Below are 16,986 nucleotides of genomic sequence, written 5' to 3'. Positions count from 1 at the left end.
TTTGCTTGCCTTCAGCTCAAGACAGTTTTTTATGTCAAAAAGGCATATTTGGGATGACATACTCTGGTTTCCTTCAAGATGCACTGCCCTAGTGGTCCTTACCTTTCTGTATGAGCCTAGTCTAGCTCCCTAGCTAATGCATCCCTTCCCTGGAATAGTACCTAAGAACATCACTGTCTCTAGAGGTAGATTTGGGGGTTTCAAATCCTACCGCTTATTAACTGTGAGGTTCTAGGCAGGTAACTTAACCGTTTGGTACCTCAACTTCCACATCTGTAAAATGGGAATAAAAACAATACCTACCCCATGGGGTTACAGGCTTAAAGAGCTGATGCTTATGAAGTATTTCAGCACTGTGTCTGACACATAGGTCCATCTAGTGTGCCAACAAAGGTCCATCTAGTCAAAGCTATGGTTTTTCCAGTAGTCATGTATGGATGTGAGAGTTTGACCATAAAGAAAGCTGAGCACCGAAGAATTGATGCTTTTGAACTGTGGTGTTGGAGAAGACTCTTGAGAGTCCCTTGGACTGCAGGGAGATCCAACCAGTCCATCCTAAAGGAGATCAGTCCTGAATATTCATTGGAAGGACTGATGCTGAAACTGAAATTGCAATACTTTGGCCACCTGATGTGAAGAACCAACTCATTGGAAAACACCCTGATGCTGGGAAAGATTGAAGGTGGGAAGAGAAGGGGACAACAGAGGATGAGATGGTTGGATGGCATCACTGACGTGATGGACATGAGTTTGAGTAAGCTCCTGGAGTTGGTGATGGACGGGGAAGCCTGGCATGCTGAAGCCGGGGTCACAAAGAGTCGGACATGACTGAGCAACTGAACTGAACTGAACTGGAACATAAGAAGTAAAGCAGCCACTGCCCTGTGACTCCTGCCCCTCATCTTCTTGTCCGTCCTCTCCTGAAAAGCCTTCCCCCAACCAACAGAGTTCAAGGTGTTTTCTCCCTTTCTAGATTCTACTGCAAATGGTCTGGGACTTTAATCATAGGATTGTACCTTAGGGGGAAATCTTCTCTTATTATATTAATGAGAAAACTGAGTCTCAAAGATCAAATGGCAGAACTGGGACTTGAACTCAAAACCTTTTAAACTCCAAAATTAGCACTGTTTCTGTTAATAGTGACTCTATGGAGCATAACTGCCACCATAACCCTTGTTGTTTGAAGAGTTGACAACAGTCACCTTGGTGCCTTCTCTAGAGACAGATCAATAATACCGTTTGGATTTCTTTTCTGGTCTTGGTCTATTCAAGTATACTACTGGGTCAATTTCACTAATTTTACACTTTTAAAAAAGTGTCCATTTCATGTGATATTCACATTTACTGGTGTTCCTTTTTCAACAGTTTTCTCCCTGTGTATGTTCCATTTTTGTTCCTAAACTTATTATTTGGTGTATCTCTTTTTCTTTGATAACTGGCAATGTGTATCTTTTGGTGTTTGCCTATGAGTATTTTCAAATAATGAGGTCGTATTTTGTGATTATTTTGCTATTTGTTTTCTGTTTCCTTAAGATCTTCTCATATTTTAACTCTGTGTTTCTCTTTTCATTTTGTTAAGTTTCAAACTTAATCCACTTATTTTAATTATTTCTTATATTCTAAAATAAAATCCTATTTAAGACCTTGAAAAAATATCACTGTTTCCAATGTACTCTATTTACAGTAGTGTATAGCTTTCTGTTCCCATCTAGTGCATGCATGTTAAATTGCTTGTGTCCGACTCTTTGCAATCCCTATGGACTGTGGCCTGCCAGGCTCCTATGTCCATGGGATTTCCCAAGCAGGAATACTGGATTGGGTTGCCATGCCCTCCTCTGGGGGATCTTCCTGACTCAGGGCGTCGAACCCGTGTCCCTTGCATCTCCTGCATTGGCAGGCGGGTTCTTTACCACTAGCGCCACTTGGAAAGCCCTCCCACATAGTAGGCAATACATACGCCTTGAAAAAAGAGTATTAAAAGTATTCATCATGTTGCTATTTATAACAGTGAAAAATGGGGAGATGTTGATTTGAAATTTTAAATAGATTTCTTTGCCTTATGACTTTTCAGAGGCTTTAGTAAGCTGATTTGCCTGCGAATCTAAAATGGGGGATTTGGTGTGCATGGTTTCATAGATTTATTCGTCCTCAGACCCTTTTTCTGAAGACTGCTTGTTAGTTACCCGCCACAGCTGCTCTCCTGGTGACCCTCCAACAGCCAGCCAGTCCCATGGGTTCTCTCCAGTGAGCTTCTTGCTTTATCTTTCAACAACATTTGACTCTGGTCTGTTGTGTACGCTGGAAATATGTCATATTTGCATTGAGGTTTGTGGAGCTGGTGCTGAGGCAGGAAAGTTCGGGAATGCTGACTTTGAGAAGCCGGCCGGCAGTGGCTGGAGGTTGAGGTCAAGTTATCATTGCAGACCCATAGGCCAGTGAGGTTAGGTCTTCTGAAGGAATGTTCTGGGACTCTCACTTCTTAGGCCTCCAGTTGGTCACCATTACTGAGTAAGTGAATGGTGGGGAAGCTGCGCTGAGGTACCAGCCAGCATGGACCAGCTGGCAGTCTGGGGACGGCTCTGCCGCCCTGGGCTGGGGAACGCGGAGGGGAGGGCGGCTGGTGGTGATCTGCCCTGAGTGCTTTCCAGCATAAACTCGCTTTGGCCTCACAGCAGCCCCAAGCGCTAAACCAGGACACCCGCACCCACAGAATGCCACTCCTTGCGCAGTGTCACATCTGGGAAGTGGCAGTGCCAGGATTTGATTTGAAACTTATGCTGTTGCCCACTTGGCCTCAAATAGCCCCTGCCCTCCAGGGGTCAGAGGAGGCTGGAATGAAAGAGTGGACAAGAAGGAATTGCTAGGGTGTAGGTCAAGTTGGTTGCTCAGTCGTGTCCGACTCTGCAATCCCATGGACTGTAGCCTCTGTCCATGGGATTCTCCAGGCAAGAATACTGGAGTGGGTTGCCATTTCCTTCTCCAGGCAATCTTCCTGACCCAGGGATTGAACCCGGGTCTCCTGCACTACAGGCAGATTGTTTACCATCTGAGCCACCGGGGAAGACTGTAGGGTCCGGAAGCACCCAGAAACAGGGCACCTCTGCTGACCAGGCACCTACTCGCCTCTCTTGTTCTTCAGTCTTCTCATCTCTTCCCCCAGGAGGGAAATGCCTGGGCCTCCATGTGATAGGTTCCCCCTGCCTTATGGCTTCTGGGGGCCTCTGTGCTGGAAAAGGGACCCCTGCACCAAGGTTTCTACCCTGAGTACCCAAAATAGGCATGTGCTTTCTCAGACAAGTCTGGGTTTCTAACAACCGTGAGCTTGGCCTTAGTGCAGGGCAGGTCATGGGCCCTTCAGAAAGGTTTGAAAATGGGACGGACATTGGAGGGTTTGGGGGCTCTAATTTCTCCTTGTCTCTAGTTCTGACTCCCTTGAAGATGCAAACAGGTCCATGCTGCTGTTTTAGCGCACAGGGCCCACGCTCCGGGGCATCCTAGAAGAAGTGCAGTGATGGCTGCTCTGAGTAGAGGGCCCAAGGGCAGGTTTCAATCCTGAGCCTCGGGGTCAGGGTCCCCCCCAGGGAGCTGCCCCATCACAAGAGATAGCCCTGGATGCCAGCCAGCTGGAGCCCTCACACCTTCTCCCAGGCAGGCAGGGAGGAGATGAGGCGATGCCAGTGCCAGTTCAGCCCAGAAAGATGGAACCCAGAGGCCAGTGTGCAGCCGTGGACTGGTTCCACCATCCTCCTTGTGCCTGGGGTGGGTGGGGGACTGGGGGACACACTGGGACCCTTGTGGTCCCTTAATATCAGAAATCTGATATCCTGCCTTTGAGGTACCCCAGTTTCCCCAGGGACACGCCCATCCCCTAACACCTGAGTCTCCCTGGGAGCCTAGATTGCCCCGTTCCTTCCTCCTCCTGGTGGTGCCGCCCACCCCCGACCCCCTCCTAGTCCAGGTCCCCCCGCCCCCACCCCTGCTCCGCCCCCCAGCCGCTTTTCTCTCCACTGTAAAGCTCTTTGTGGCTCTTTGTGTGATTAAAGTAATTCCCACTAAAGTAATTCATTCTTCCCTGAATGACCCGTAGGCTTGATTCTTCCAGGGCACCTTTGCATTTCAAGTAGAGCATTTGTACAAACAAAATTAAGCGTTAATTGGTAGGGTGAGAAGGCAATTATTTTGGAAGGGGGTGGACTTTCCCAGGCCCTTCCCTACTATCCTCTCCTCTCCCTCAGGGGTCACTGCCCCCCTCCCAATTCTGGGAGGGTGCAGCTGGGATACGCCAAGGAAGGTGTCTGCAGAGGATGAAAGGGAGGAAAAGCGCAGTGGTTCTAATTGAAAACTTTTTACGGTGGGACCTCTAGAATCATCAACTTTTTATTTTCCCAAGGTTTGTTCTATTATCACTGATTTCCTAACACTATCTCACAAAGGGGCTCACGTCAGTCTGCAGCTTTCTGAAAACGTATATTATTCTTCCGCTCGGTCAGTTCGGTCGTGCCCAATTCTTTGTGACCCCATGGACTGTAGCCCACCAGGCTCCTCTATGGGATTTCCTAAGCAAGAATACTGGAGTGGGTTGCCATTACCTTTTCCAGCGGATCTTCCCGACCCAGGAATCAAACCTGAGTCTCCTATGGCTCCTGCATTGCAGGTGAAATATTTACCACCGAGCCACCAGGGGAGCCCACGTTATTCTCAGGTTTTTGTTTTGCCCCAGACTGGTGAGGATTTCCTGCGGTGGGAGAGGGCTGGTGTTGTGAACCGCCGACCAGGTGGCCCCCGGAAGCCCTCCTGCTCTCAAAGACCACGGCTTTCAAACACCGTGGTCTCATTGTATTAAAGATGCATTGTCCAAGGTTAATAATTAATGGCAATGTTAATTTATCATAGTTTCGCAGAACATTCTATAATAGAAATGGCCCCAGGAGAGAGGATGGTAAAGGAGATTGAGGACCAGAGTGGAGAAGTGGACAGAAAGCGAGAGGGTGGGGTAGGTGGAGTAACTGCTCTTCCCAGCTGGACGATCTCCCAGGACTTGGGGAAGAGTCTTGGGCTGCAAGAGGCAGTTTTATATAGTCTTGGCCCAGAGTGTGTGAGTGTGTGTGTGTGTGTGTGTGTGTGTGTGCGTGCGCACATGTGTGCTCAATGGCCTGGTTTCCTGAACAAATTCTGATCTGCTGGCACCTATGCCTGATCCCCAAGCAAAAGACACCAAACCAGAAAGGCAATGTTTTAGAGTGGAGTGGGGCGGGGAAACAGCAGGAAGGACTGAGGCCCTGGTGCTCTAATGGAGGGACCCTTCTGTTTCCGGAATGGATTTGGTTTTTCAGAAGGCGCCCAGCCTGGTCCCGGGAGGCTTAGCTCACAGGGCATTCTCGTTCCCGTTCCAGGTGTGTGCGGCTGCTGCGGTGCCCTGCGCCCCAGGTACAAAAGGCTGGTGGACAACATCTTCCCTGAGGATCCTGAGGTGGGTCCATCTCCTGGCGCCAGAGTGCCTCTCACCGTCTCACCCGATCCAGGACCACAAGGGGAGGCGAGCCCCCCAGGGCCCCTCAGATACACTGAAACCACAGCCATAGCCCTGTCAATGACCAGAGGCAGCTGGAAGCCTGAAGGCTGAGGAGCTTCAGACCCCTCTGAAGGCAAGATCTGCAGAGGGCTCAGAAGTTTGTCTTGGTGCTTCTGGCCGCTGCTGAGCATCTTGCTCACTCGTCTCTCTCTGGGTGATAGTTCCTGGAGCCGCTAACTCTCTGGAGGGTACTATTTCCCTGACGTCAGGTGTGAGCATTGCCCTTCCTGGGTTTTGGCTCTAGAGCTCATGGTCTCCTATGTGCTCCCTCTGGTATCTGCCAGGTGTCAGGTGGGCACACGAGGCGCCTGGTTTCTTGGTTTTCCAAGCCGCCACTCAACTGTCAGACTGCAATGTGGGTCGTGTGGTTTCAGAAATGTCAAGGTTTGATGTACTTGACTTGCTCTCTGGAAATCAGTGGCCTTTCTTGATGGGCATGGGTGGGGGGGTTACATTTCCAGCATCCTCTGGACAATTCCCCGAAAGCTGTAGAGCTGCCTTCTTTCTGTTTACTTCTTGGTTTTGAAGATCCAAAACATTTTAATTCTGGGTTGCTTTCATTGAAGTCTTGTCATCCATCCATATACACATGCATTCACACACATATATATACATTCATGAACATATACATATAAGTGTGTAAACCCATATCATATACATATGCACACACATATGTACATTTCTATCACTTACTATTTTTATTTATAGCTAGCATATTTTGGGCTAAGTTGTGAACTCCTAGAGAGCGGGGTCTATGTTTTAATCATCTCTGTATCCCCGAAACCCACATGTTACCTGTCACATACATGATGGGAACTCTGGTAAACTGATTAAATTGAATGATCTCTTACCTTTGGACTTAAACTCCTCTAGCCATCACATGGCCCCAGTGAGGATTACCTGTCTTTTACAGGATGGCCTGGTGAAGACCAACATGGAGAAGCTGACCTTCTACGCCCTCTCAGCTCCTGAAAAGCTTGATCGCATTGGCGCCTACCTCTCTGAGAGGCTCATCCGTGACGTGGGTCGTCATCGATATGGGTAAGTAGTGTGAAAGGGGGAGAGAGATTTTCAGAAACTATATAATATTATATTTTTAGGGCAATACTTGGGGTCCTCAATGAAAAAAGTCAATGGCAAGAGAGACATGTCTGTTACCTAATGTCACAATCTGGAGTGGGGTGGATGTAAAGGGAACACTAAGATGTTTCTGGTGGCACTGTTGATTGGACAGAGGGAAAAGCAGATCCAGGGCAGTTGTTTGTAAGTCCCACTGGTTCTATTCTCCTCGAAGCCTTTTATATCCATCCTCTACTTTCCTCTGCTCCTACCTTTTTCCTGGTGCAGACTCCAGGTTACTGCAGTGGCCTTGGAAATAGTCTCCCTGCTTCCCATCATTCCTGTTCTGGACCTTCCAGGTCAATGCTGCTAGCTATGATCTTCAAAACACAGACCCAAAGCTAAACTGTCCTGGCTCCTTTAGCTTACAATCCAACCTCCTCAGCCTGACTTCTAAGGTCTTCCACGACCTGCCCCCAAATTGCCTTTGCATGCGTGTTCAGTCACTTCAGTCATGTCCGACTGTTTGCAACCCTATGGATGACAGCACGCCAGGCTCCTCTGTCCATGGGATTCTCCAGGCAAGAATACTGGAGTGGTTGGCCATGCCCTCCTGCAGGGGATCTCCCTGAACCAGGGATCAAACTTGCATCTCCTGTGTTTCCTGAATTGCAGGCGGATTTTTTTTACCACTGAGCCACAAAGGAAGCCCCAAACTGCCTTTAACCCCAGGCAAACCCACCACACCTGCCATAGTTGCTCTACACCTACCCCAGATGGACTAGCTAACGACCCGCCTCCTCGCTCTCTGGCCTTTGCAGTGATCACCTCCCTGGACCCTCTCTGTCCTGCCCCCCAGCTACCACCTGTCACCCCCACCACCCTCCAAGGCCCCTTCCCCCTGATGAGGAAGGTGGAGTGAGAACCAGAGGGTGAAAGTCTTCACTGTGCCAACAGTGTATAGAGGTCCACCCTCCATAGGACCCACTAGCCACTCTTACATCAAGCTATCCCTGATAGAAAAGCAAGACTGAAAGCAATTCATTTCTATGATCCCTTTCTATTAATATAATAAAATTAGGTTAACATGCTCAATAAAAAGGGCATGAATATACTGAACATGCTGATTATATAAATCGCCTTGACATATTATAAAGCAAGCTCAAGCAAGTACAATAAAAATATCTTTATCCTAGATTGAACCTGAAACTAATATGCACGCAATGACATTAAACATTTAATACTAATTTTGCCTGCCCTTTCTGCAGTGATGGTTCTCTCAGTAAAAAATGTCCTGTAGCCAGCAGAGCCACTTAGAAGCATTCCACTACCCTCAGAACTGTCACTCAAAATTGGCATCGGTCTGTTAAAAATAGTCATTGCAGCATCTAAGTATTTAAAGCCTTGATGGCCTCACTGGGGGTTCTAATCATAAACACTGTGAGAAGAGAAATCTGTTAGATCTGTTCTCTGGGTCTCTTTCTGCTTCTTCCCCAAGTTTCCTTACCCCACTCAGTTTTCCTTTCCTTACCACACTCATCATCGTTGTCCTAATCACTGATGGCAGCTTTGGAGTAGCAAAATATTCACTTGCAGACAGGTGAGATGGTGTGAGGAGCTGTCTCCCTGCCATCATGTTTGTATTTTTGATTTGACCATATACATGAGAACTTTGGGTGTTGGACAGAGTGGTAGAACCACCCTCCTCGATAGGCACATGTTTAGCATTAGGGGTGATAACTCAATGTGGGCAGAGAGAGAATAAGATAAGAATTTCAAGGTATTTCTCTTTGGTGTGGGCTATGGTGGACAGTGAGATGCAGAGCAACAAAAAGCAAGAATTCCTCCTATTTTCCTCCTTCTAGTTCAGCCCAATTGCTAGAACACCCCTAGAAACTGAAGAGCAAGGGAGGTAACAACAGTTGTGGGTGAGACTCGGGGTCGACTGACAGTGACCCTGGAGCAATGACCATGTATGGAAGGCCACATTAGAATCTGTCAGAGTGGGACTTCCCTGGTGGTCCAGTGGCTAAGACTCCAAGCTCCCAGTGCAGGGGGCCCAGGGTTTGATCCCTGGTCAGGGAACTAGATCCCACATGCTGCAACTAAGAGTTTGAACACCATTACTAAGAAAAAAAATTCCAAATGTCACAATGAAGATCCAAGATCCTGCGTGCTACAACTAAGATCTGGTGCAGCCAAATAAATCAGTTTTTTAAAAATTATTTTAAAAAATGAATTGTCAGGTTTCCCAGTGACTGGAGGATGGAGACACCCATGCCAAAAGAGTTAGGCTACTTCCCCAGGAGCCTGAGCCTGAAACTGACTTAGTGGGGCTCCCGAGAGATACACAGTCCCCAGAGGGACCCTGAACCCTGTTAGAGAGTGGACCTGACCCTTCAGACAGAGATTTTGCAGATTCCTACCAGACGGGAAGGTTCATCCTTCCTTCCCTTGGCTGATGTCAACCCCTGCTTCTGGGCTCCTAAAACCAGGAAGTTTCTGTCCCGTAGGTGGGACTTGACTACATACATTCAGACTGCCCAGAATGAGAGGTTCTTTGTCAAGGCTGCCACGCTCTGAGTGATTCTCAGGCGATGACTGGCCCAGCTAAAGCTGCCCCCTCTCTCTGCTGGCTGGTCCCCATCTCTGATCCTAGATCTGCACTCCTTTCCAACCAAGTCTGGTTCCAGACCTTGCATGCTGGCTCCTCCTTTCCCAGAGGGTCCTAAGGCCACTCCTTGCTGAATAAGAGGTGTTCAAGCAGAAAATGTGACCGTGTTAGTAGCTCAGTCGTGTCCGACTCTTTGCGACCCCATGGACTGTAGCCCACCAGGCTCCCATATCCATGGAATTCTCCAGGAAAGAATACTGGAGTGGGTTGCCATTTCCTGCTCCCAGGGATCCTCCCCCAGGGAGTCTCCTGCATTGCAGGCAGATTCTTTGCCATCCCAGCCACCAGGGAAGCAGAAGCAGCTGCCTATTCTAGAATTCAATTCAAGGAACTTCCTGCCTCTCCCCAAGCACCGGGCCCCCTGCGTCTTTTTCTCAGTTGTTATAACTCACCTTCTGCTTTGATTGGCCCATGACCCTGAGTTCCTGTTGTTGTAACCTACTAACTGGCTACTCCTGACCTCGGTTACTGCCCATGAACTCCAGTCCATCCCAGATTCCTTGATTTCTGCCTTCTCCACCTGCTGAGAAGCCCTACTGGTAGATCCAAGACCCTTGGTCATCCCCTGCTGCTGTGGTCTGTGCCCTGCTCTTGCCTTCTCCCCTAGGCCCCTGCAGTAGGTTAGTCTTCACCAGCTTCGACCTTCCCCACCCTGCTCTAACAACTCAGTCAGGTCTGTTTTTCAGACCTATTATTACACTGGATCCCTTTCAGGATCCCAAGTTCAGATTAGATCTCTGCTGAGACTGACCTGGTCCCACATCACCCTGAGAAGCCCATACTCTCTTCCCTTTGAGAATATGGATTTAAAGCATAGGATATACCCAGGAAGGTTATGGTAAGATAGGACCAAAGCAGTGAGCGTTAGGCTAGGAGGTTCCAAGATCCCACTAACTTCTAGTCTTCTAAGATACTTTGAAAAGTTTAAGTTCTCAATTACAGCCCTTCCATCCCTAGTGTTAGGATTAAAGATGAGGATTGAAAGAGAGTGTATTCAAAGGGGCTTCCCAGGTGGCACTAGTGGTGAAGACCCTGCCTGCCAATGCAGGAGACCTAAGAGATGCAGGTTCGATCCCTGGGTTGGAAAGATCCCCTGGAGAAGGAAATGGCAACCTGCTCCAATATTCTTGCCTGGAGAATTCCATGGACAGAGGAGCCTGGCAGGCTACAGTCCATGGGGTCACACAGAGTCAGACACAACTGAAGTGACTTAGCACACAGCATGTACGTATTCAAATAACTAGGCTTTAGAACTTCCCTAGTGGTCCAGTGATTAAGACTCTATCTTCCAATGCAAAGAGCTCAAGTTTGACCCTGGTCAGGGAGCTAAGATCCCACATGCCTCTTGGCCAAAAGGCCAAAACATAAAACAGAAGCAATATTGTAACAAATTCAATAAAGACTTCAAAAATGATCCACATCAAAAGAAAACAAAAATCTTCAACAAAAAGAAGGGGCCTTAAACTTCATTACTTTTCAGTTTCACTTCTACCATAATTTTCACTTTCCATCAAAATTTCCACTCCTGGTAAGTAGCCAATTCCACCCCCCTACCCCCACCCCAGCTAGCAAAGGACAGTTTTCCTTATCAGGATTTTCTGGGAATTTTTTACAGGAAAAGGAAAAGCAGCAATCTAAACTCTGGGGCTTGGGAGGCCTTCTAGTTTCTTCTTTTGCCAAACCCCACCCCATCCCTTCCTTTCCCTCATTTAAACTCTGTAAAATAATGGTGAGACCCTTCATATTGAAGGACGCTGGGATGATTCATGTTATGTCTGACTCTTTGTGACTCCCATGGACCATAGCCTGCCAGGCTCTGCTGTCCATGGAATTTTTTAAGCAAGAATACTGGAGTGGGTTGTCATTTCCTACTCCAGGGGATCTTCCCAACCCAGGAATTGAACCTGCATCTCTTGCATCTCCTGCATTGGCAGGCGGATTCTTTACCACTGTGTCACCTGGGATGCTCTGGGATGATTCATAGAAGGATAGAATTCCATGCTGCTGCCTGCTCCCATTTCCCACCTGCCGTGTTTCATTGCCAGAATGTGTCCCTGTTTCCCTGCCAGCCCTTTGGAAGGGCCCCACCCAAGACTGCTCCCTCAACCCTGCAAGAGTCAGCCTGCTTCATGACCTACACAGTGGACCCAGAATGTGCCCAGTTTGGGTCTGCAAGATCTTAAGATTTTAATAACTTAAGACACTAGTATCTTAAGCTGTTTTCAATTTTTACTTATTTACTTAAGTTGTTTATTTTGGCATGGGTAGGATCTTAGTTCTCCCACCAGGGATTGAACCTGCACCCACTGCGGTGAACTCTGGAGTCTTAACCACTGGGCTGCCAGGGAGGTCCTCAGAATAAATCTTTTAATTCATCCCCTATTATACACACGGCCTATAAACCTGACACTGGGCAGCTTCTTGAAGAGAGGACTTTTCCTACTTGCTTTGACTTACAGGCATCAGCCTGACTCCTCAGCACCCAGGTAGGTTTGGAGTTGTCCACTCTCTCTGTCTGGCCTGCATTTTGTTTGTATCAGGAAGTACTTTTCTGTTCCATGTGGTTTGGCTCTGCGGGTAGAGGGATCTCCGCCCTCTAATAGGCACGTGAGCCACACTCCTCATCCACGGAGTCTCAAGTGACTTCCCCCATCCTGCAGGATGGAGTCATGTTCAGCCCTTACTTCTCTTGCCTGTGAGTTGCTTTGGATTGCTCAGGATTCACTTTTATTTGTGCCCTCAGGTTGCTAAAGCACTCCTAAATCTGATTATCAGATACTTGTGTTACTTAGGTATAAAAAGACTTAAGTATACTGGCTCCAGCAGTACAAGAAATGAACCCTGAATATTCATTGGAAGGACTGATGCTGAAACTGAAGCTCCAATACTTTGGCCACCTGATGCAAACAGCTGACTCAGAAAAGACCTTGATGCTAGGAAAGATTGAGGGGAGGAGAAGAAGGGAGTGACATAAGATTAGATGGTTGGATGGCATCATCAACTCGATGGACTTGAGTTTGAGCAAGCTCCGGGAGATGGTGAAGGACAGGGATGCCTGGCATGCTGCAGTCCATGGGATTGCAAAGAATCAGACATGACAGAGTGACTGAAAAACAACCAGCAGTAAAGAAGTATTTTTTCTCTCTCTCAAGCAATAGTCCAGTCTGGGCCAGTGGGCTCTGCTCCACAAGGTCATCTGGGGCTTTCACCTCTGGCCATCCAGTTGCTCCCACTCCACAGCCAGCAGGAAGAGAGAAGAGGGGACTCAGAGGACAGGGCAAGCCTGATTTTTGAGCAAGTGATGCCCGACACTGCTTGCATCACTCCCCCTCATTTTAATGGCAATGTTTGAGTCATGTGGCCTCACCTAGCCGCAGAAGAGGCTGGGAAACGTTCCTGGTGAGCAGCCACAGTTCAGAGACACTTCTAAATAACCAATGAGAAGGGCAAAAATAGTTTCCAGGGGAAACATCGAGCATTCTGCCCCAAACACCTAACTCCTTAATGAAAACTATAACATTTTTAACCAGGTTAGTTTTGCTGAGGCTCCCTTATTAGAAGTTAAAAATAACCTTTTTCTGTGTATGTCTGCTTTGCTTTCTTTAGAATGCAAATGCTTTGTGAGTGGGGGATGTATCTTTCCTGACATGCCTTACCTGACCGTATGCTCATTATGTCACTATTGTGGAATAAATGTTGGGTTTGAGTTTAAGCATGCATCCCTAATTCTCAGTAGGAATTTGATTTGTGGCATTTTTCTTGGGATTTAAGAGAGGCATTGAAGAAGACAACAGTTAGGGGTTATTCTACAAAGGCTAGCCTGGAAAGGATTGGGTATTTTTACTTTTTCAATGTAGTGTATTTTTTTTTTTTTTTTTGCCATGCCACGCTGCTTGTGGGAATCTTAGTTCCCTGACCAGGGATTGAATCTAGGCCCTCAGAAGTGAAAGTGCAGAGTCCTAACCTCTGGACTGCTAGGGAATTCCCAGGACTGTGTATTTTTAGCACGGAGAAGAAAAGAACATGGTAAAAGAGATTGTTGTTATCAAGTGGTTAAAGGGCTGGCAGGTAGCAGAAGGTTCAGTCCTGTTTTTTGCTGCTTCTGAAAGTAGAATTGTGAATAAAGGATAGAGGTTATTAGGGTTTGCTTGCTTTTCTTTCTGCTCAAATTTCCTCGTGAAACAGTATACCTTGTCCTCATATTCTTCGTGTGTAAAGTAAGGGGCTTGATGAATTCATCTCTAGGCTCCTTTGCAGCTCTGCTTCATTCTGCTTCTCCGTGCTGGGCTGGAGTGGGCACCTGATGGAGCAGCCGTCCAGACATGGCAACCTGGGAAGAGCTGTATTAGCTGGATGCTGCCAGGTGGTCACTGCACTGCCATTGAGGTTGTCCCAGACATGTGATGCGGGTGACTGAGTGATGAGGCTGAGTACTTTGTGATGAGTACTGAGTACTCAGCATGAGGCTGAGTGATGGTGGTGGTGCTGCTCTCCCCAGATACGTGTGCATCGCCATGGAGGCGCTGGACCAACTGCTCATGGCCTGTCACTGCCAGAGCATCAACCTCTTCGTGGAGAGTTTCCTCAAGATGGTGGCCAAGCTTCTTGAGTCAGAGAAACCCAATCTGCAGATCCTCGGCACCAACTCGGTAAGGAGGTCCAAGGGGCCCTGGAGGGTGGGCATGGTGGAGAGAGTGGGGCAGAACCTCTGGGTCAGCTTTGTTATGATCCAACCCTATTTGTTTTCTGATTTTTAAAAATGATTTTTCCCTTAAATAATTGTAGGTGGGGCCCCAATAGATATTAAAGTAGAAAGGGAGGTATTCCTTTGACAGCAGAGGTGCCCAGCACCCTCAAAGCTTGACCCCTGACTCCATGGAGCATACTTTGAAACCTGTCCAGGTTGTGCTTCTTTCAAAGATAGAACAAACTGATGTTCACAGGACAGAGGCATCAGATAAGTGGAAAGATCACGGGGAAGCAGGAAGCAGGGCTTCTGGCTTAGTTCTGCCCTTTCCTAGCTGGGTAACCTCGAGCAGGTTATCTTTCATGAGCCTGGCTTTTCACTGATAACATGAGTGGATTGAACTCAGTCCAAATTTTATAACATAACTTGTCCCTGAACAAGTGGCTGCTATCTGCTTCTGGTGTGTGGAGAGAAGAACTATCAGTTGTGTCAAGAATTCCCGACTTTGAAGGGATAGTTAGAGAGTTTGGAATGGACATGTACACACTGCTGTGTTTAAAATAGGTGACCAAGAAGGACCTACTATATGGCACATGGAACTCTGCTCAATGTTATGTGGCAGCCTGGATGGGAGGGGAGTTTGGGAGAGAATGGATACAGGTATACATATGGCTGTGCACCACCCTTATGGCAGAAAGTGAAGATGAACTAAAAAGCCTCTTGATGAAAGTGAAAGAGGAGAGTGAAAAAGTTGGCTTAAAGCTTAACATTCAGAAAACTAAGATCATGGCATCTGGTCCCATCAGCTCATGGGAAATAGATGGGGAGACAGTGGAAACAGTGTCAGACTTTATTTTTCTGGGCTCCAAAATCACTGCAGATGGTAACTGCAGCCATGAAATTAAAAGATGCTTACTCCTTGGAAGGAAAGTGATGACCAACCTAGATAGCATATTAAAAAGCAGAGACATTACTTTGCCAACAAAGTCCATTTGGTCAAGGCTATGGTTTTTCCAGTGGTCATGTATGGATGTGAGAGTTGAACTATAAAGAAAGCTGAGTGCTGAAAAATTGATGCTTTTGAACTATGGTGTTGGAGAAGACTCTTGAGAGTCCCTTGGACTGCAAGGAGATCCAACCAGTCCATCCTAAAGGAGATAAGTCCTGGGTGTTCATTGGAAGGACTGATGCTAAAGCTGAAACTCCAGTACTTTGGCCACCTCATGCGAAGAGTTGACTCATTGGAAAAAGCCCTGATGCTGGGAGGGATTGGGGGCAGGAGGAGAAGGGGACGACAGAGTATGAGACAGTTGGATAACATCACTGACTCGATGGACATGGGTTTGAGTAAACTCCGGGAGTTGGTGATGGACAGGGAGGCCTGGCGTGCTGAAGACCATGGGGTCGCAAAGAGTTGGACATGACTGAGCGACTGAACTGAACTGAACTGAACTGATACGTATGGCTGAGTCCCTTCACCATTCATCTGAAACTATCACAACACTGTTAATCAGCTATACCCTGATACAAAATAAAAAGTTTAAAACAACAACAACAAAAAGAACTCCCAACTTCCTAAGCATCTGTCCTACTTGAATATCCCAGTTGCTTTCTTCAATTTCTTGCTCTCTCTCAGTTCCTTTCCCTTCAGGGAATACTTTCAGCTCTAGGCCTTCAAGCAGCTTGGTGTTGAAAGCCCTGACATGCAACTATTTTACAGATATCACCAGAAAAAAAAGGAAAGTTTAAGGTTTGCACTCTTAGTCTTCCCAACCTGACTTTTCTGAATCTTTATTACATAGGTCACAACTGCTTTCCTCTTCTAAAGTTGATTTAACCAGAAGATAGTCTTTCAACTCTTCTTTTCAAAGACCAAAACTAACCACCTGTTCCCCTCTTTCCTCTCTCTGAGAACCAGCTGCCTTTGACAAATTACATATACAGTAGCAAGGGTAAAGTCTTTTGTCATGTTGCCCTGGCAACAGCTTCAGATACCATTTGACTTGCTCTGTTTAAGATAACTATAGTCTGGAAAAGAACATCTAAATGGAAGATAAACCAGTCATCAATGTGTCCACAGGACATCTCCTCAGGGGGAGATATAGAAGCAGGTGGCTGCCAGCCCCAGAGTTCCCTGCAGCACATCCTGGCCCCTGGTAGGCATTTTATTAGCAACAGCCTTGAAAATTCCAGGTCCTGCAAATTCCTCGATTCCTCTTCACAGTGAATCACTGCATTAGCAAGAGAGCAGTTGACTAATGATTGGTGTACTGCAGACAGTGGAGATTATATAAGGACAGGTGATTATAAATGAGTCAGATAATTGCAGTAGGTTCGGAGTTCAGCTTCAGAGGCAGCCTTTGCTAGTGGAAAGATGCTCCTTCCATCTCTCCAAGCCTGAAACTTCTCTCTGTTTCTTCTTTCTTAATGGATATTTATCCAGACTGTGCTTGACCACCCCAAGGGTTGAAGCTATGCTGAAATTTGTCACCAAAAAAATATGATTTTGCTAATACCATTCCTTATCATATGCAGTATAGTTTTTTTAATTTATTTGATGCCTTCAAGTCTTTAATGAGAATATCTGAACTTGAGGTGACACTGAGGGATCAAGAGTCAGGAGATGATGGAGCCAACTAAGCTCCACTGTTTGCTTAGAGATTTACTTCTGCCCACCTGCTTTATTGCCTGGGGATCCAAATGTAAGTTCTGGAGCAGTGCAGTGGTCATGTGCCCTGACTCTTGAGGTCACACTAAGGATAAACTGAAAATATTAAATATGAAAATGCTGAGGTTATTTACATAAACGACCTAATATATGAAGCTAGTGTAAATAACAAAATACTATGAAGGATCATGGATTTAAAATTTGTACTTTCATCCCTACCTCACAGCATGTATAAAAATTAACTCAAGGACTTCCCTGGTGGCCCAGTGGTGGGGGAGTCTGCCTTGCAATGCAGGAGATGTAGGTTCAATCCTGGGTCCAGGAAG

General features: G+C 47.0%; 1 protein-coding gene across 6 annotated transcripts in view; it reads left to right on the top strand.

The window, feature by feature from the left end:
• The window catches only part of EFR3B (EFR3 homolog B), a 95,704-nt gene that overhangs the window by 36,821 nt on the left and 41,897 nt on the right, over positions 1-16,986 (top strand). For all 6 annotated transcript variants that reach the window (XM_043469200.1, XM_043469199.1, XM_043469198.1 and 3 more), the window contains exons 2-4: positions 5,394-5,470; positions 6,486-6,613; positions 13,804-13,954. In XM_043469200.1, the coding sequence (XP_043325135.1) occupies positions 5,394-5,470; positions 6,486-6,613; positions 13,804-13,954 (356 nt within the window). The remainder of the gene's footprint in view (positions 1-5,393; positions 5,471-6,485; positions 6,614-13,803; positions 13,955-16,986) is intronic.

The sequence above is a fragment of the Cervus canadensis genome, chromosome 5 (genome assembly GCF_019320065.1).
Source record: "Cervus canadensis isolate Bull #8, Minnesota chromosome 5, ASM1932006v1, whole genome shotgun sequence".
Taxonomy (NCBI): Eukaryota; Metazoa; Chordata; class Mammalia; order Artiodactyla; family Cervidae; genus Cervus; species Cervus canadensis.
This window is presented reverse-complemented; position numbering and strand designations above follow the sequence as displayed.